This window comes from Osmia bicornis, chromosome 15 (genome assembly GCF_907164935.1).
Source record: "Osmia bicornis bicornis chromosome 15, iOsmBic2.1, whole genome shotgun sequence".
NCBI lineage: Eukaryota > Metazoa > Arthropoda > Insecta > Hymenoptera > Megachilidae > Osmia > Osmia bicornis.
Genome location: NC_060230.1, coordinates 3949363 through 3964548, shown reverse-complemented (window position 1 = coordinate 3964548; position 15186 = coordinate 3949363). Strand labels below are relative to the sequence as shown.

At 44.7% G+C, this 15186-nt stretch overlaps 1 protein-coding gene across 3 annotated transcripts in view; it reads left to right on the top strand.

Annotated features, from left to right (window-relative positions):
- LOC114877391 (nephrin-like) overlaps positions 1 to 15186 on the top strand; it is a 244880-nt gene that overhangs the window by 76700 nt on the left and 152994 nt on the right. For all 3 annotated transcript variants that reach the window (XM_029189912.2, XM_029189914.2, XM_029189913.2), the window contains one exon: positions 11609 to 11738. In XM_029189912.2, coding sequence (XP_029045745.1) covers positions 11609 to 11738 — 130 coding nt within the window. The remainder of the gene's footprint in view (positions 1 to 11608; positions 11739 to 15186) is intronic.

The window sequence follows — 15186 nt, the reverse complement described above, 5'->3', positions numbered from 1 at the left end:
GGAAAGTACTTTCGCGTAGGAAAGCGATCTTTCACGCTTTCCATGTTTCCAGAGGCAGTCGGCGAGGCTCTTTTAATTCCACGCCGCTCGATCCGCCTCGTAATAATTTGCATCAGTGACGAGCTGTAACATCCGGCCTTACATTTCCGGTTCGCTCGTTTCGATCTCTGTCTAGTTACCACACTGTTACCGCAACCGTGTTACGGTACGCCTGGCGAGGTTAAGAAGGATAGGTCATTAACGCGTTAATTACTGAATTGCACTTGTATCGTCCAACGAGTGAAGATTAATCCAGGAAATCGAAAGACGCATAAAACGACGAAATTAACGACGCCTGTTTTCGTAATTGATCGTTTGCTCTCTCGATCGAGTCATCGATTTCAAGCTCGCCTGTAAGCGGCTCCACGATGTTGCCATTATTAGAAGGGTTGGCCTAGAATTCGCCGAAGGGTGGGACGAAGGCAAAACCGTTCGAATCGTGCATCGGTTAAGCCGAGAATGATTGCCTCCAATTTCTCTCGGCCAGAGCTGCAAGAAACTTCCTAATGCTTTCAACATGTTCGCTGCTAGTCGGAGACTGGTCGCGGTGCACTCGCTTTTTGCGGCCCACCTACCGTGCTAACCGGTCAGGTACCCGCGTGTACCCGCTTCTCGGAACGATAGAATTCGTTTGTTTCGCTATTTCAAAAGTTTCGATAATTTGTTGTACGTAAGAAACGGAAATATCTAGCAGGACGCGTTTGATTCCTCGTTAATTCCTCCGTAACATCGCCGATCACGATTTCCCTCGTTTCTATATCGACGAACGAAGCAACGATTATCGCGAAATTATCGCTTCGGTCTCTGAAGGATGAAGCGCGATCGCTCGGGATTGGAAACGCTTCGACGCGCTTAGATACGCTTAGATGGTGCGGAACTCCGCTACTTTACGAACCTAGGGTGTCCATGGCGAATTGGCTGCCCGATAATTCGCCTAAACTGTCTCGATGCTGTCTGTTCTACGCTTAATCACCGCGTTACACCTGTACATGGAACAGGTGGATTTCGTTAATCGATACGACCGACTAATATTTAAGCGTTTCTTTAATCTCTTTTTGCCAATCTCCTCCACTCATGCCGTATACACCTTTCAATTCTAGCCACGTTTTCTTCTTCGGTAGTATTTTTCTTTCGCCTTTCCTTTCACCAGTCGCCTCTTTCGCCGTGCCACTATGTCGACGCTCTATTTCTACTCGCGTCTACCACTCTATCGACTCGGCTAGCTGCTGTCCCTTCTCCAGAAAACGTGCTCGGCGCTCGTTCTACTCTTGTTCTTCTCGCCACGCGACAGATCCTTGCGAGTTTTTCCTCTTTAGGAAAATACTGACACATGTGTCACCGCTGGGAACACCTACCGTGTTTAACACGTTCCCAGCACCATCAGCAGCATCAACTTGGAAATTTGTCGGTCATAAGCTATTCTGGGATTTTGTGACGGCGAGACGGAAACGAATGCCGGTACGATTTGAATTGGGTTAATATATTTGATCGACTACGGTCGACGAAATTACGACAAACAACGCGCTACAAAAGGAACGATACACGAGGACTGTCCCGTTCGTAAGCTCCTCCACCACTCTCTCGATTTTCCACCTTTCTCCCTTTTTCTTTCCTCGTCAGAGGAAGCGCGTTGCACTCCTCGTTTCGCCAGGCCCTATCATAAATTACCTTAACTAAGCTTAAGACTAGAGGATGTCCATTATCCTACACTATAATCAGCGATGGGACTCTTTATTGACTCCTTTTTTATAGATTGTAGAATAAAATCTATCTATTTTATTTTTATTAACCTTATCGTTAGAAGGAAAAGGACATTCGTAGAACAGTTGGAAACGACAACGTTCGATCGAACGGCAGAAGCGTTCCCCGGTGTGCTAATTAAAACCATGAATAATTGACCGTTCGCCGCTTTCCAATAATTAATTCCATCGTCAGTGATAACGTCACGATTCATTCCGCGTAGGCATAACGCGAATGGCCGGCTAGATTCGCGCGTCAATGTGTCCGCGACACATTTTCCGCCCGTCTTTCTCTCTCTTTCACTCTTCCGTCGCGCACAGCCTGCTTTATTCGCGTTTCGATATATTCCTGACACGCCGTCACGTTGTACACCGTTTGTACCGAGCGATTTTCCTCCGCCATCGACCCGCCCCCGCCTCCGCCCCCCCCGTGTTCGTTGTTTCCATAAACTAATACGAGCGTTTAACGGTCTGTCAGTCGACTTCCGTCGCGCTACCGCGCGTAAAACTGGAGCCGCACGCTTGCTGATCGCTAGAGCAAAGCGACGCGACGCCCTCGAATTTCCAGTAGAAATTTTATCTTTCCGCCAACCATGCACCTCGAAATTTTAATTTACATCTCTGTACCGTATACTTGCCATGGTGACGTCGAGAACGTCCAATTCTTTTTTCCTCTTTCTTTCTTCTCCTTTTTTCTCTTTATTTTTCGAAATCATTTCGAACGACCGAAAAACCGTGTAACGATGAGTTTCATGCGAACGACGCAAACAACGCGCTGGGTTTATATGAAAATATTCTCTTCCTTTTTTGCAGTGACGTGACGTAATTGAAATACACCGAGTATTCGTGATGGAAAAATGTGTATTACGTTCTTTTCCGGGAGTTGGTCAACTTTAGCAGTTGAATCTGGATAAATTCCAGGCAACGCGCTCGATTCTAATTGAAATCAGAATGAATCTGCGTTATCTCAGATTCTATTGCGAAGGTTGCCAATTTATATACGGATAAAAGGACGGAGCACAGTAGAAGAGCCTCGAATACCGGCTAGAAAAATCCTGAAGATAAAGGGTTAGCATTACAAACAGTACAATGGACCCACTCCATCCTGTAAGTTTTCCTTCCGCAGTTCCGAACCAGCCATCTATCGAGATTGGAAACCCTACCGTTTTCCGACACGCGGTGCTTATTTCTCTTTCCGGTTGACTCGTCGGCGGCAACGGAGAATAAAACGAGCCGCAAATACGGCACGCGTACGGTTCGCTGCGTCACGGAACCCATTTCCGTCGTAACGTTGGCAGCTGTGCGCGTGCACGTAGAGTTCAAAAAGTTGAAAATCGCGTGAACGCGGTATCGTCGTTCGAGCGTTCAACTAAATTCCCGAGCGAGGGGAAAGAGAGTTCATCGATGCGACGCGGAATTCGACGGCAAAAAGCTGGCTAGCTAGGCGACGGGGCACAGAGAAATTGGAAGGTCGCTCGTGCCCGGCACACGGACACGGTCATTGTTCTGAATTCGAGTGAAATCGATCGCGAAATAGCTTTTTCGCACTATTTACGGGTCGCTTTGTTTCCCGACCGCGGAGTTTCCCTCCGAAAAACCAGCCACGCCGATCACGCCTCGTTCCCGTTAAATTCCTACCAGTCATTCGCGTTCGTTAATCGCTTCGTAAACGCATGATATTTCGAAAGATTCTTGACCAGTTTTTCGTCCTCTTGATATGATCGACGCATCGCCTAAAGGGTTTGCCGATTTCGCAAGTAAATTCTCTAATAATTTTACAACGTTCGAAATGGCAAACGTTCGTACGGTCGATGCATTGAATCGGTGGTTGGTGTTATCACGAGGAAACGACCAAACATTCCGCAGATAGAATTCGCACGGCTACGCTTGGCTATTGTCGGGGTACGAGGTTCGAGGGTGATACAGTGGTCCATTGATGGCAGATTCGCTCCCCTATCTAGCTCGCCTCAGCTTGGATATTTGCTCGTTAAGTGACAGTATTGACGCGTGCAACAAGCAAATATCAATATGTCGTCGACCGACGTACTCTGCGCGTCCTCTAATCTACGATCAGGTAATTGCTTTCGTTCCAGTCAAACTTGCTCGTTTCAAACTTGTCCCGCTTTATTAATTAAAACGTGATTTAACGGACTCTGATAAATTCGCCTTTCTCCGTCTAAGTAACCTATGCGGTTATTCGATCCACTGCGTTTCGTAAAATAATACAAAGAAAAAGAAGCGGAAGAACCGAAATGGATAATTAAATTTGTCTACTTTTGATTTAAAGTATTTTCGCAATAATGACATAGCACATTAAATATGTATTAAATCCAACGAAATGGAACATTTTTAATTATCTTTGCGCAATTCTACTTTTGCTTTCAAGTATGATTTCAAGACATCGTTTGTTCTTTGAATATGTTTTCAGCTGTGATGAGCAAAGTAAAATTAAAATTGAAAATTGAAATATATTTTATATCGCTTGCTTCTCATTCGTCTGTTATTATCTGACAATTAGTTATCGAAAGCTGTTGATTGATTTTCGAAGCTTGTTTCGAAATACAAAATTTACGATTAGCGTTAGTTTCTCGATATCGTCCTTTTCTCGCGCCACTTCTCGTTGTTACCGGCATTTCCGGTGTTCGGGATATAATCGTCCGCGAAAACGCTGAAAACTCGATTCCCCGCTAATCTGCCTTTCTTACGCGAATCACTTTGTCCGAAGTTTACAAACGTTATTTAAAGTTTTCGAAGAATATTTCCGAGAAGTCTATCCATTCTCTCGGTTGGTTCTGGTATTTTCCTCGCCGCGAGAATTCTTCCCTGTCCGCCGCTTCTTTTACGTTCATCCTGTGCCGCGCGCCATTTCTTAATTCAAGATTAATTCAATTTCACGGTGTCGAGCGAAGTCCACATTTATTTTCTCATTGATTCCGCTCGGAGTCTGCGCGACCGTCGCGTCGCGTCGGCGTCGCGAGCAAAACACCGATGCAGTCTGGCACGCTTGCAAGCTTCGTCCCTTGAAATCGACTTTCCTCTTCCTTCCTGTTTAAACTGACCCAACTTTTGGCTACCTCTTCTTCTCCCTTCTCCTTCTTCTCCAACTTTTCCGGTCAACTTTTCGACGACAGAGAAAACGAGACGGGCAGCGACTCGTTGACGATTTTCTTTTCTACTCGGCGGCAATAAACGAAACGACTTTGGTGAAGAAAAAACGTCTTTAGTAGTTTCATTAACGAGCAACGATCAAAGTTTCGGGTGGAAGTACGTTGATCGAGAATGCATGTACCTTAAACGGCGATCTCGTTTGAAATTCCGATCTGAAACCGATCGTTCTTGTGCGACTTTTTTATTAATCATAATTTACCAACTAGTGGAAAAGTATGAAGTTATAAACAAGCAGGAAGCCGTAACGTTTCGTTAGGTTTGCGTGCAATCGACAAGGTCAGAATAACGGAAACAAACAGATTATATCGTTGTTTGCGGAGAAACGATGATCGCAATCAGGTCGGTCCAGATCTCTGACGGTGTAGATTTTAACACAGTTACTCGCGCCATTTGCGAAAGCTCACGGTTCGATACGCTTCGTTGGGAAGGTAAACTGTCGCGACACTGGACCGGTGGAAAAATGACATGGGACCAGTGAAATCCGACGGATCGTGACGTTTGGAAAGTTTCGAAACGGCGAACATCCGGCGAAATTTAGCCAGGCCGTCCGGCCTGGTCTGGCGTGGCGTGAACGGAAATTGCGTTACAACGCGAAACTCGGGACGATCGGATTCATCCGTTAAAGGACTTGCGGCCGAGCAGGATAATACGGGCTCGAGTGTTTGAGAGGGAGAGCAACGCCTTTGATCCTCGGTCAAAGGCCAACGTCTCCGAAGGGAGAGCCGACGTTACGTGGCCTATTGTGGCTCCCATTGTTGCGCAAACTGCATTACAACCGGAAGTGGTCGCGACCTCCCTTCCGTGGCTCGTAACTCAGTGTCTCGCGGCCGGCTGCCGGCTTTGCACAATACAACGGCAACTGCACAAGCCTGTAACACCGGCGTCCGACATCCACCCTACCCACGCTACCACGCCGCGTTAGCCCCGCTCTCTGTCCTTACTGCTGAGAAATCTTACCTCTTTGTGCTCTTACCCTATGGAAACTTTGCTTCTTTACATCGCCTTCCTTGTTAAACGCGAACACAGTTTATTCGAAACTCATCCTGAACTTCGATACAATTTTCTTTGACACTAATTTTATTTTACTTTTTCATCTTTTGCCACCGATAACCTGGGCGCCTTGAAAAATACTATCAAAAATCATCGTCAAATCAAGATGCCCGAGTTATCGGAATCTAACCCTTTTACGCGACGCGAGTAGATTAACGAACTGGAACTCTCCCCGGGGGTTACGGTAGAGAAAAAGAAAAATAGAAACTGTTGTCGAAGGAAACCGTTCGGTGCAGAAACTTTTTAAATGGTCGTAAAAAATGTATTTTCCATTAGCGTGCAATCGGTCGAACGGAACGATCGTGAATCGCGATGGCGTTTCATTGGAATCGCGAACACGGGACGAATGGTGGTTTGCAGGCAAGTGGGCTAATTGAGATGTTGGTCCCTCGAGAGTAGAAGGAATAGCTTAGCTTCCCCCGCTCACTGTTTCCTCCCTCCATTCGTGATTCACCCTCGAGCATCAGTAACGCGCTTAAAGCGTAACGACGTCGCTTTGGAATTATTAATAGCGCCTTATCCAAAAGGGAGCCCCATTGTTATCCAACATCAAACCCCTCTAGTGGGTGTCGATAGCGCGAAACGAGGCTGACGAGCGTACAGAGTCCAGTGTGGAAAGGTAGTAGGTTCATAAAGTACTACGAGGTGTGTCTTTCTCGTTCGATTTCGAGACAGACTCGACGGAATTGGGCGTCAACGGGGCCCGGGTAGGGTTGAAATTTCGCGTTGTTCCCGGCAGTCGCGAGGAGGATACTTTAAAAAGAAGGAGGATAAGAAGAAGGAGAAGAAGAAGAAGAATAAAAAGGCGACGGAAGCAGCACCAGGAGCTTACGTTTTATTGCGTATTTACATATTTTCACCGAATCCCCCCGACGTTTCATAAAATTCAACGTCTTTACAAGGGTCGGCACGATGGCGTTCCCAGGACGCTTCGTCGACACTTTATGCCTTTGAATTTCCGCGACAAAGATTTTTCCCCTCTCGACTCGAGTGTACCAGTCGTTCGAATTCCCCCCGCGAACCCCTGCTTCGCTTATTTTCGTTCAGAACGAAACGGAACGCCTGGCAAAAGAGAGGACACTCCGGGGAGTTTGGTGAATTTAAATTTTATCGCCACTCCACCCACGGTAAATCGTATTTCGTAATTGCGATTGAAAGCGTCGACGGTGTACACCACCCTCGGCTGATCTTTCACTTACCTTGTTCACGTTCGAGATTTAGGGGGAGAAATACGCTCGCTATCGGCGTGAAGGATTCGAGAGAAGAAAGGAACGGGCGAAATATGGGTGAAATTTACTCACCTCTGTTTAGTTTAAATAGCTGGCTAACAAATAGAAATAGAACAAAATTAAAGCTCGTTCTTCTTTTGATAATTATTTAGAAAAATAATAGATGCGATGTTTTTTTGACCAATTGTGTCGCGACGAATGGATTAAGCAACAGATTTACGCGTCGTCTAATTCTTCGCGTTCGTCAGCGAAGCCCTTCGAGTTAGTGGTACTCGGGACAGGAGTGTAAGGGACGAAGGGTGATAATAAGCGGGGACAATGACGCTGTTGATACGCTTAGCGCAAGCGAAACTGGAGGATGCTATCCGCAGAAAGGCACAGGGTCCCCGAGTACACTTCACTCTCCGTAAATAACGGATTCACCGTTCTCTCCACCCTATCCCTATATCCATTCTCCCCTGTTCTAAGGTCGCCTCCGCCTCTTCCTACGTTTCCACGTTTCCTCGCGAATCCATCCTCCCGTACGAATTGTCCCCGTAATGTCGCCTAACAATCGCTCCCCCGACTCCAGTTAATTTGCGAGCAAGTTTGCATTCACGATCGCTACGTTTTCCTTGTTTCATCCTTTCGCTACAAACACCGTTTCGCTACAAACATACGTTTTTTGAAAAGGTACACTCATTTCTAGATATAATATTTTTAACCCATTCGCTGCCAGGGCCAAATTAAGTGATTTCATTCGCATTACCGTTTCTGTTTTCAATGTCTGCGTTTATCTAAATGTTTATAACATCTTTAAATAATAGGTTAACGTCGCTACAAAATGTTTGCAAATTCAAAATGCTAACACGTTTAAAATACGAGTACATTCGTCCCGGCAATGCATAACACCCGAATGGGTTAATTTAAAATAAGAAATGTGACATCTTCTGTGCGCCTCGTTTGGATCGATTTGGCTGATTACTGTGTCAAAGCAGTCTCTTCTCGATTACATGGAAAATTACTATCGTATCGTTAAAAGAGCCTCGGTCAGTAGTCAATTAAAACGGAACGTTCCCGTATAAGTTTCCGATTCGAGCTCATCATTTTCTCTTTGCCGTGGTTACGTTGGTCGGCAATCAGTTTACGATAGATACCGTGGCTACCGTCGATCCGAACGAGATAACATCGAAAGATGAAAATAACGTGAAATCATTTTCCGCGTTGCAGTTGGGTAGGTAAAGTTGCGAACCGCGTGGCAACCTGGTCGTTACGTTTCTCGATTCGACCACGTAAAAGCCGTTGAAATCCGTTTGCACCGGCTTCGAAAGCGTTCGCGGAGAGAAACGTGGAATTTACATGGATATATCCGACGATCTCGTATTCGAATCGATGCACACGCATCGTCCGCGAACGATTAAAGCGTAATCGTTAGGTCGACCGCGCGGAACGTTCGATATCCACCTCCTCGTGGAAGATTTATGAAAACGCCTGTTTCCGCTTCCGTTTCCGTTTCCCTTTCTGTTTCCATGTTGCGGTGATCAACGATACGACACTGGGGATACGAGTTTCCAAACAGTTCTAACTTTGACAGGAAGCTCGTGCAACTTTGACCGTCCGCGATACAGCTTTCGCATTCGTTTCTCCTTACTTTGTAGAACTCTTCCGTTGACCACGCGTGTACATAAGTTAAGTTGATTTCGTAAAATCCATAACTGTTCGTTGATCGATTATAATAGGTAAGCAGGTACGACAAAGGAGTTAAGAGAATCGAGATTGACGAATTGGTCTGCTCGTTGCCGTGACAGGAAGAAGAATTGCAAGGATGCAAATCCGGAATTTCAAATTACAAATTGCAAATTCCAAATTCCAGGGTTCACCCTGTCCCGTCGTCTTCGTTCGGGTGTTCGTAACGCGGAGGCAAACGTTGATTCCGATCGATAACGAATTCATTAAATGCGTTTCGAATGCGACACGAGCACCGTTCGCCATTAGCACACCGCTGGACGTTTCAACCAGCGCCTCGGGTCTTTGAGGGTTAATTGCGGACGTGTTGCGGAATTGCATTAATCGAAACGGCTTTCAAGGCTTCTCTGGTATTTAAACTACACGCGAGAGAGGGCCAGCCTGCTATTCGCGGCTGATCGATGGTCGCCACGCGGTTGCTTTCGCCTCCAACCACGTAGAAACATCGCGTAAATAAGTAAAATCGGCAGAGTAAACTGCTTTTATCGCTGTCATGGTTATCTGGTTGACGGGAAAATTTCTTCTCGCCGTATTACGGGAATTTAATCTCTTTCGGACCAATTTCAGAGCTATTCTTGCATAAATTTTAAGAAACTTGATGTCCTTGGTATGCACAGTGACTCGTTGTTGCTTTTGCAATTTCTGCAATCCGTCATTGCATCTACGTTTCAAATCCAAATTAATACCGTGACAGATAGCGACACGTATTTATCGTTAAGATTTAAGAAACAAAGCTGTTGCAAACCACGAGCCCTTGTTTCGGTACCGATAGAAAAAATGTTGCTCATAAATCTATGCTATACTAAAATTTGAAAACATTTCTAATATGAAAGCGATTGAAAATGATTACTAGCCAGCCACCACACCTGACGCTCGACGCCATTAATTTAACGGTCGTTTGGTTAAACCCACCGGTATTTGTCTTTCTTTTTTTTTTTTTTTTCGTGCAATTTCGCGACGTCGCATCGGAGGGACGACGAGGTCGAGGACGAGGAGGAGGACGACGACAGCAACGGTGCGAGACTAATCTAATTACGCGCGAGTTTCAAGGGAAGGAGCGGGCAACGTTTATGAAAAATTCCTGGACGCCAGGATAGCGCGTGTACGTCAGGCAAAAAGTAAACGCTAAATCGTCGGCAAACCCGCGAAATACCAGCATGAAATTATAACGAATCCAACAAGGATCCTCCTTCCTTCCTTCCATCTTTCCCTCCTTCGAGTGGCTTCTTCTCGCTTTTCACGCGAAAACCTTACGAATCTTTTCCCGTACAAGCGTCGAATGAGTCTGGCAAGAAATTAACTGCTTGTTGCGCCACGTTCCGCGGCTTCCCGTTAAGATGTGAAAAAGCAAAAATTCAAATGAGCAGCCCCAACCCTGGGGCGTTTATATGATAAACAGTGGGTCCTTAAGCGATATTTATATCCGACGCGCTCGTTATAGCCGTGAAACGAATATTAGCAGCTCTCGCTAATCCTTTCTGTTCAGATTTTTAATCGTTGCTTAAGATTTTTAATCGCATACCGTGTAACGCTATATTGCTATTTTCCTCGGATTTTCTTCAATTGATCCTCGCTCGTGATCAGAAAATTTTCATCGTTTCATCTATCTGTACGTCGAACAGGGAGGATTATACGTCGACGACAAATCAGATTGAAGAGAATGAAAAGAAGTTGGAAAAAGCCTGTCTTTCTATGGAGGAGAGAAGAGTGTCCGAAGCCCTGAAAATGGACGGTACTCTAGATACTCGGAGGTTCGCTACCTTCGATTCTTGTTTCGGTCGTCCAGCAGGCGGATAGAAGGAAAGCAACAGACCGAATCGAATGGAAACTCGTTTCTTCGAAATAGCCTATCGGAAATTCCCGAAGGAATCGCCCTTTCCGTTGCGATCGGACCCTCGAGCTTTCCACTTAACTTGCTCGAAGGATCGTCCTTCGCAAGTCCGATGCTACTGCGGCTGCGGCTGCGGTTGCTTTACGGCGTTACGCCGGAACCGAATTTCATAAGCCGAATCTCTTAATCCCGTGCCACGTCGAGCGCGCTTTACATATCGCAACCCAAGATCATCTTGCCTCGATTCTGCCTGCATCCGGAATATACGGATTTCTCGTATCGAAAAACCCTCCGCCGGATATCCCTGCGATTTTCTCGAGCAACCGAACATTCGAACATCCGAGTCCTTCCTTTTTCTCGGCAAACGTAGATTATTTTCAAAGAATATGCTTCCTTGCGTTATTTCGTTAGGAATCAACACTTGATAATAGAAAAACGAAATATCATAAAAATTAACCTGAATAGAGTTAACGATTAGGAATATTTCCTAATAATTTAGGAAAGTAAAATAGTTTAGGTCAACTTTAGAAATAGAAAAATTGTCTTGCAAAAACGTGTGAAATAAAAGCCCAGTCTCGTCGAAATCCAAAGCGAGGCCTATATTTCATATAAATATCTTAATTCTTTGTTCAGCATAAAAAATACTATGACAAACCAAGTCGCCCAAGTGATCGGAATCTTTTAATATTAAAAGCTCTAGCTTTTTGAATTCAATGAATTCGATAAGTTAGGATCTAGTGAAAACTTGGACTTTTCAATGATTATTACCGGGAATATCGAAAATATTTGGTCGACAATAAAGAAATGTTTTTCTTGTTTGCTCGCAGTTCCATTGGTAAACATCAGCGTCGTGGAAGGAAAGCCAGCGGAATTACCATGCGACATCACTCCACCGGGAGAGGACACCCTTCATATGGTGTTTTGGTTCAAGGACGAGGCCGGGGTACCCCTGTACACGTGAGTGATTCTTTCTGTTTTGTCCAACAGTCGGATTCCGTGCGATCGTTTACGCAATATAATCAGCAGTGGTTAATTTATACAATCGACTTAAGGTGCGCGTCCGCGATTGTCAAGGATCTATTCCACAATGGAAATTTACTCGATCCATCGAGATCACGATGGTTCCATGAAATCTCTTATTCTCATAACGTTATAACGTGTCAGAACGTATCGATCGATACGCGGAACAACCTGTTGGCCGTGCAAATATTTTCGTTGAAATATGTTATTTACGCAAGCGCTCACGCGTTCTACGCGGTGGCCAGAAGTATTTGATTTCGAGCAACGATATCTCGAGACGTCGCGACGCTTCGTAAACATCGAAGCGTGCTCCGAGATTTCATCTAGCAATCGTTGTTCGTTATTAGCTGTCGATAGGCTAACGAGCATCCTGGTTACGTGCCACTTACTCTTCTTACCGATTACCTACCTCGTAGCTGTGTATCACCGCTGGAATCTACGCTTTAGTTTATCCCTTGAACTTTCGCAATTATAATTCCCGAGGAACCGCAACGTATATCACGGTAACGTAGCGATACTGCCCTGTGTATCGCTGTAAATTGTCCGGCAGGATTCCCGTGGTTGCGGTAAGTAACCGCGAACGGAAAATAAAATTGCCGCTTGAATTAAACGCGATGATATTTTATTAAAATATCGAAAGAAGTTCCTATGATCGAAATCTGAAATAATTAAACATTTTGATTGAAAGGATAAAAATTTTTGATCGATTAATGAATAAATTTTTTGACGTTCCTCAACTTGGAAGATCTACCGATAGGTAAAAACGTCGCGTCGTGAGAAAGAAATTGAATTTCAGTTACTTGGATCGCAATAAGACGATCCTCTTTGAATCGTTCGAACAAGTAGCAGGTGATTCGTTCGCTCCATCTTACTCTGACTGTTTCTTTTTGAACGGCACAGTTTGCCCATTGGTATACACCGTTCGTAGAGTTGCGAAACGAATTCGGGATGAAAGCCGATGAAAATTTCCAGACACGTATCCGTGTCGAGCTCGTTGCGAGTTAGGAACCGACACAGAGTGGACCACACGAACGAACATCCCTCGCGTATCGACGATCGGAACGATCGAACGAAGAGAAGCGCCGATTCAAGCAGCTGGTCAAGCTCCAGTTTTCAGGATTTTAAACCCGAGGAGGCAGCTGGTCCAGCGCGCTTGGGAAAAGACCACGCGTCGTAAAGTTCCGGTTACTGGAAAATAAAGAGGGAGGGATATCCCGCGTGGGAATCGTTCGTTATTAGCCAGCCGGCAATAAGTTTTCCTTATTGCCGCGTAAACGATGCGCTAGCTGGCTGAACGTCCGACGGCTGGCTTCGTTGCCACGACCGTAGCTGCCGCAGAGGGAGAGTTTTAAGAGTCGAGCTTTGGGACCGCGACGGGAACAGAGATATTAAAAATAGTTGTCTAATTTATCTTCTCTAAATGATGTTAATAAAATTAGAAAATTGATTCGTCTCTTGATCGATGTGACGCGACGGTTCGATTCGTTAAATTAAATTTTTCCAATCAGTGGGTTAAATTTTGTTATTTAAAAACGGAGATTCTATAAGTAACGTAACGGAAAGAGAGAAAGGGGAAAAGAACTGGTGGTATTCCGAGCGGGTAATATAGAGGCGGCATTTTTAACCTTAAGTATCGCCGAGCAACGCGATTTAAATGGAGATGGACGGGAGAGTCGGTTGTAGCCAGTTGTGGACCTCTGCGACACCCCACGTGTCTCTATCCTTCTTTATTATTCTCTCCCTTTGTATTTGTTCTCCTTGTATTCCGCTAGATTTCTTCCCTCCCTCGATATTTCACATAATCCTTAAACTCCCTCGGTAGATTGCAGTGACTCTTCCGTGGCAACCCTTTGGAACTACAAAATGGAGATAAAAGTCTTGTCGACCTCCTCCCTCGACAATGATTCAGACTCGAACGAAAATAAATTAATAACGAGATACTTTCGGCAGCTTTTTCTCTGGCAACTACTCGGGTCGCGTACCTGTCGAATTACGAACGATTGAATGAAAAAGTATTGCGTTACGGGGAGCGAAGTGTAGGCGGAATATTCGTCATCCAGCCGGTAAATTACAATGCGCCGTGTGCTGTTCATTGTACGAGTGGATGCGTCTATATACCCGCTTTATTACGTAATTTCAGTCGGCAAATTATTACAATTCGTCCCGGCGGTTTGCACTGTTAACGATGTTTGTATTATACGCGTACGTACATAGGCGTTCCGACAGCGGAACGGCATTGTACGCGCGAACGAGAGAGGCAAATAGTCCAATCGATAGAAGCCCACCTTTGGTATTCAAATCAAACACTTTGCGCGTATCTACATTTATAAACGTCTATCATCATTCGCTCGATAATGAATCACCAATTAATTACCACGTAATCAATGAGAGGTAGGGATTAGAGCTGGGCCCGATACCGAAAGTAAAACGGGTCAGTTAGCGCTTAATTTGCGCGTTCAACGATTCCACGAATGGTGCTGTGATTTTTCAACTTTATCAGTTTATCTGTCGGTGTTACCGAATCTATCGAAAAGCCTCTCGCTTTCGTTTCAAAATATTCTACACATGGTATCGTTTGAAACTACCCTTTGGCCCATTAACTAATTATCGTTATCAATAGAGGGTATGCGAACTTTTGGTAATTTCCATTCAATGAATGCAGGAAATGTATTAAACAGGTTGTAGCAAACAAAATGAATGAATAACGAGGTAAATTTCACAATGTAGTACGTACTGTGTAATAATTATTATATGTTATAACATGGTTCATTTCGAGATAATCACTCAAAATTTACTACAAAATTGTGTAAAGCGTAGAACATTTCTAGTTCGCGAAGCGAACCGGGCTGGTATTCAAAAAATGTTTCGTGACGTTGTATAAACTGAATTCGATTGAATACGCGTGCCGTGCTGCATAGTACTATCATAGTTGAAATTGCTTTGAATTTTATATTTGAATTTTATAGATAGCAACTTTGAAAATTATTCTCACAATTTTGCGTAGATACAGGAGAAAAAAGTATTAAATAAATTTACATAGGTATACGTATGAATACGTTCAAAAGGGGTTGGGAATTTTCTTTCGGGTATACACGGTACGTACCTATTCGTCCAGAGCGGGTATTCCGATCGTGAGGGGTTAAAAGTCGTCGTACGATTGACAGTCGAATATTTCAGCGAATCTTTCAATTTCCTGCTTCCTGAAGAACGTATCACCGATCGACGTGTGCGATACTCGAAAAAATTTCTGGCTACGCGAGGTTACGCGAGGCGGTCACAAGGGAATATTCGCTCGTAAAGAAATCGTATTTGCGGGTGTTAACGAGTTCCGCGAGGGTGCGAGACTTCATCCAAAATTCTATCTCGCGAGAGATAGAGTTCGCGG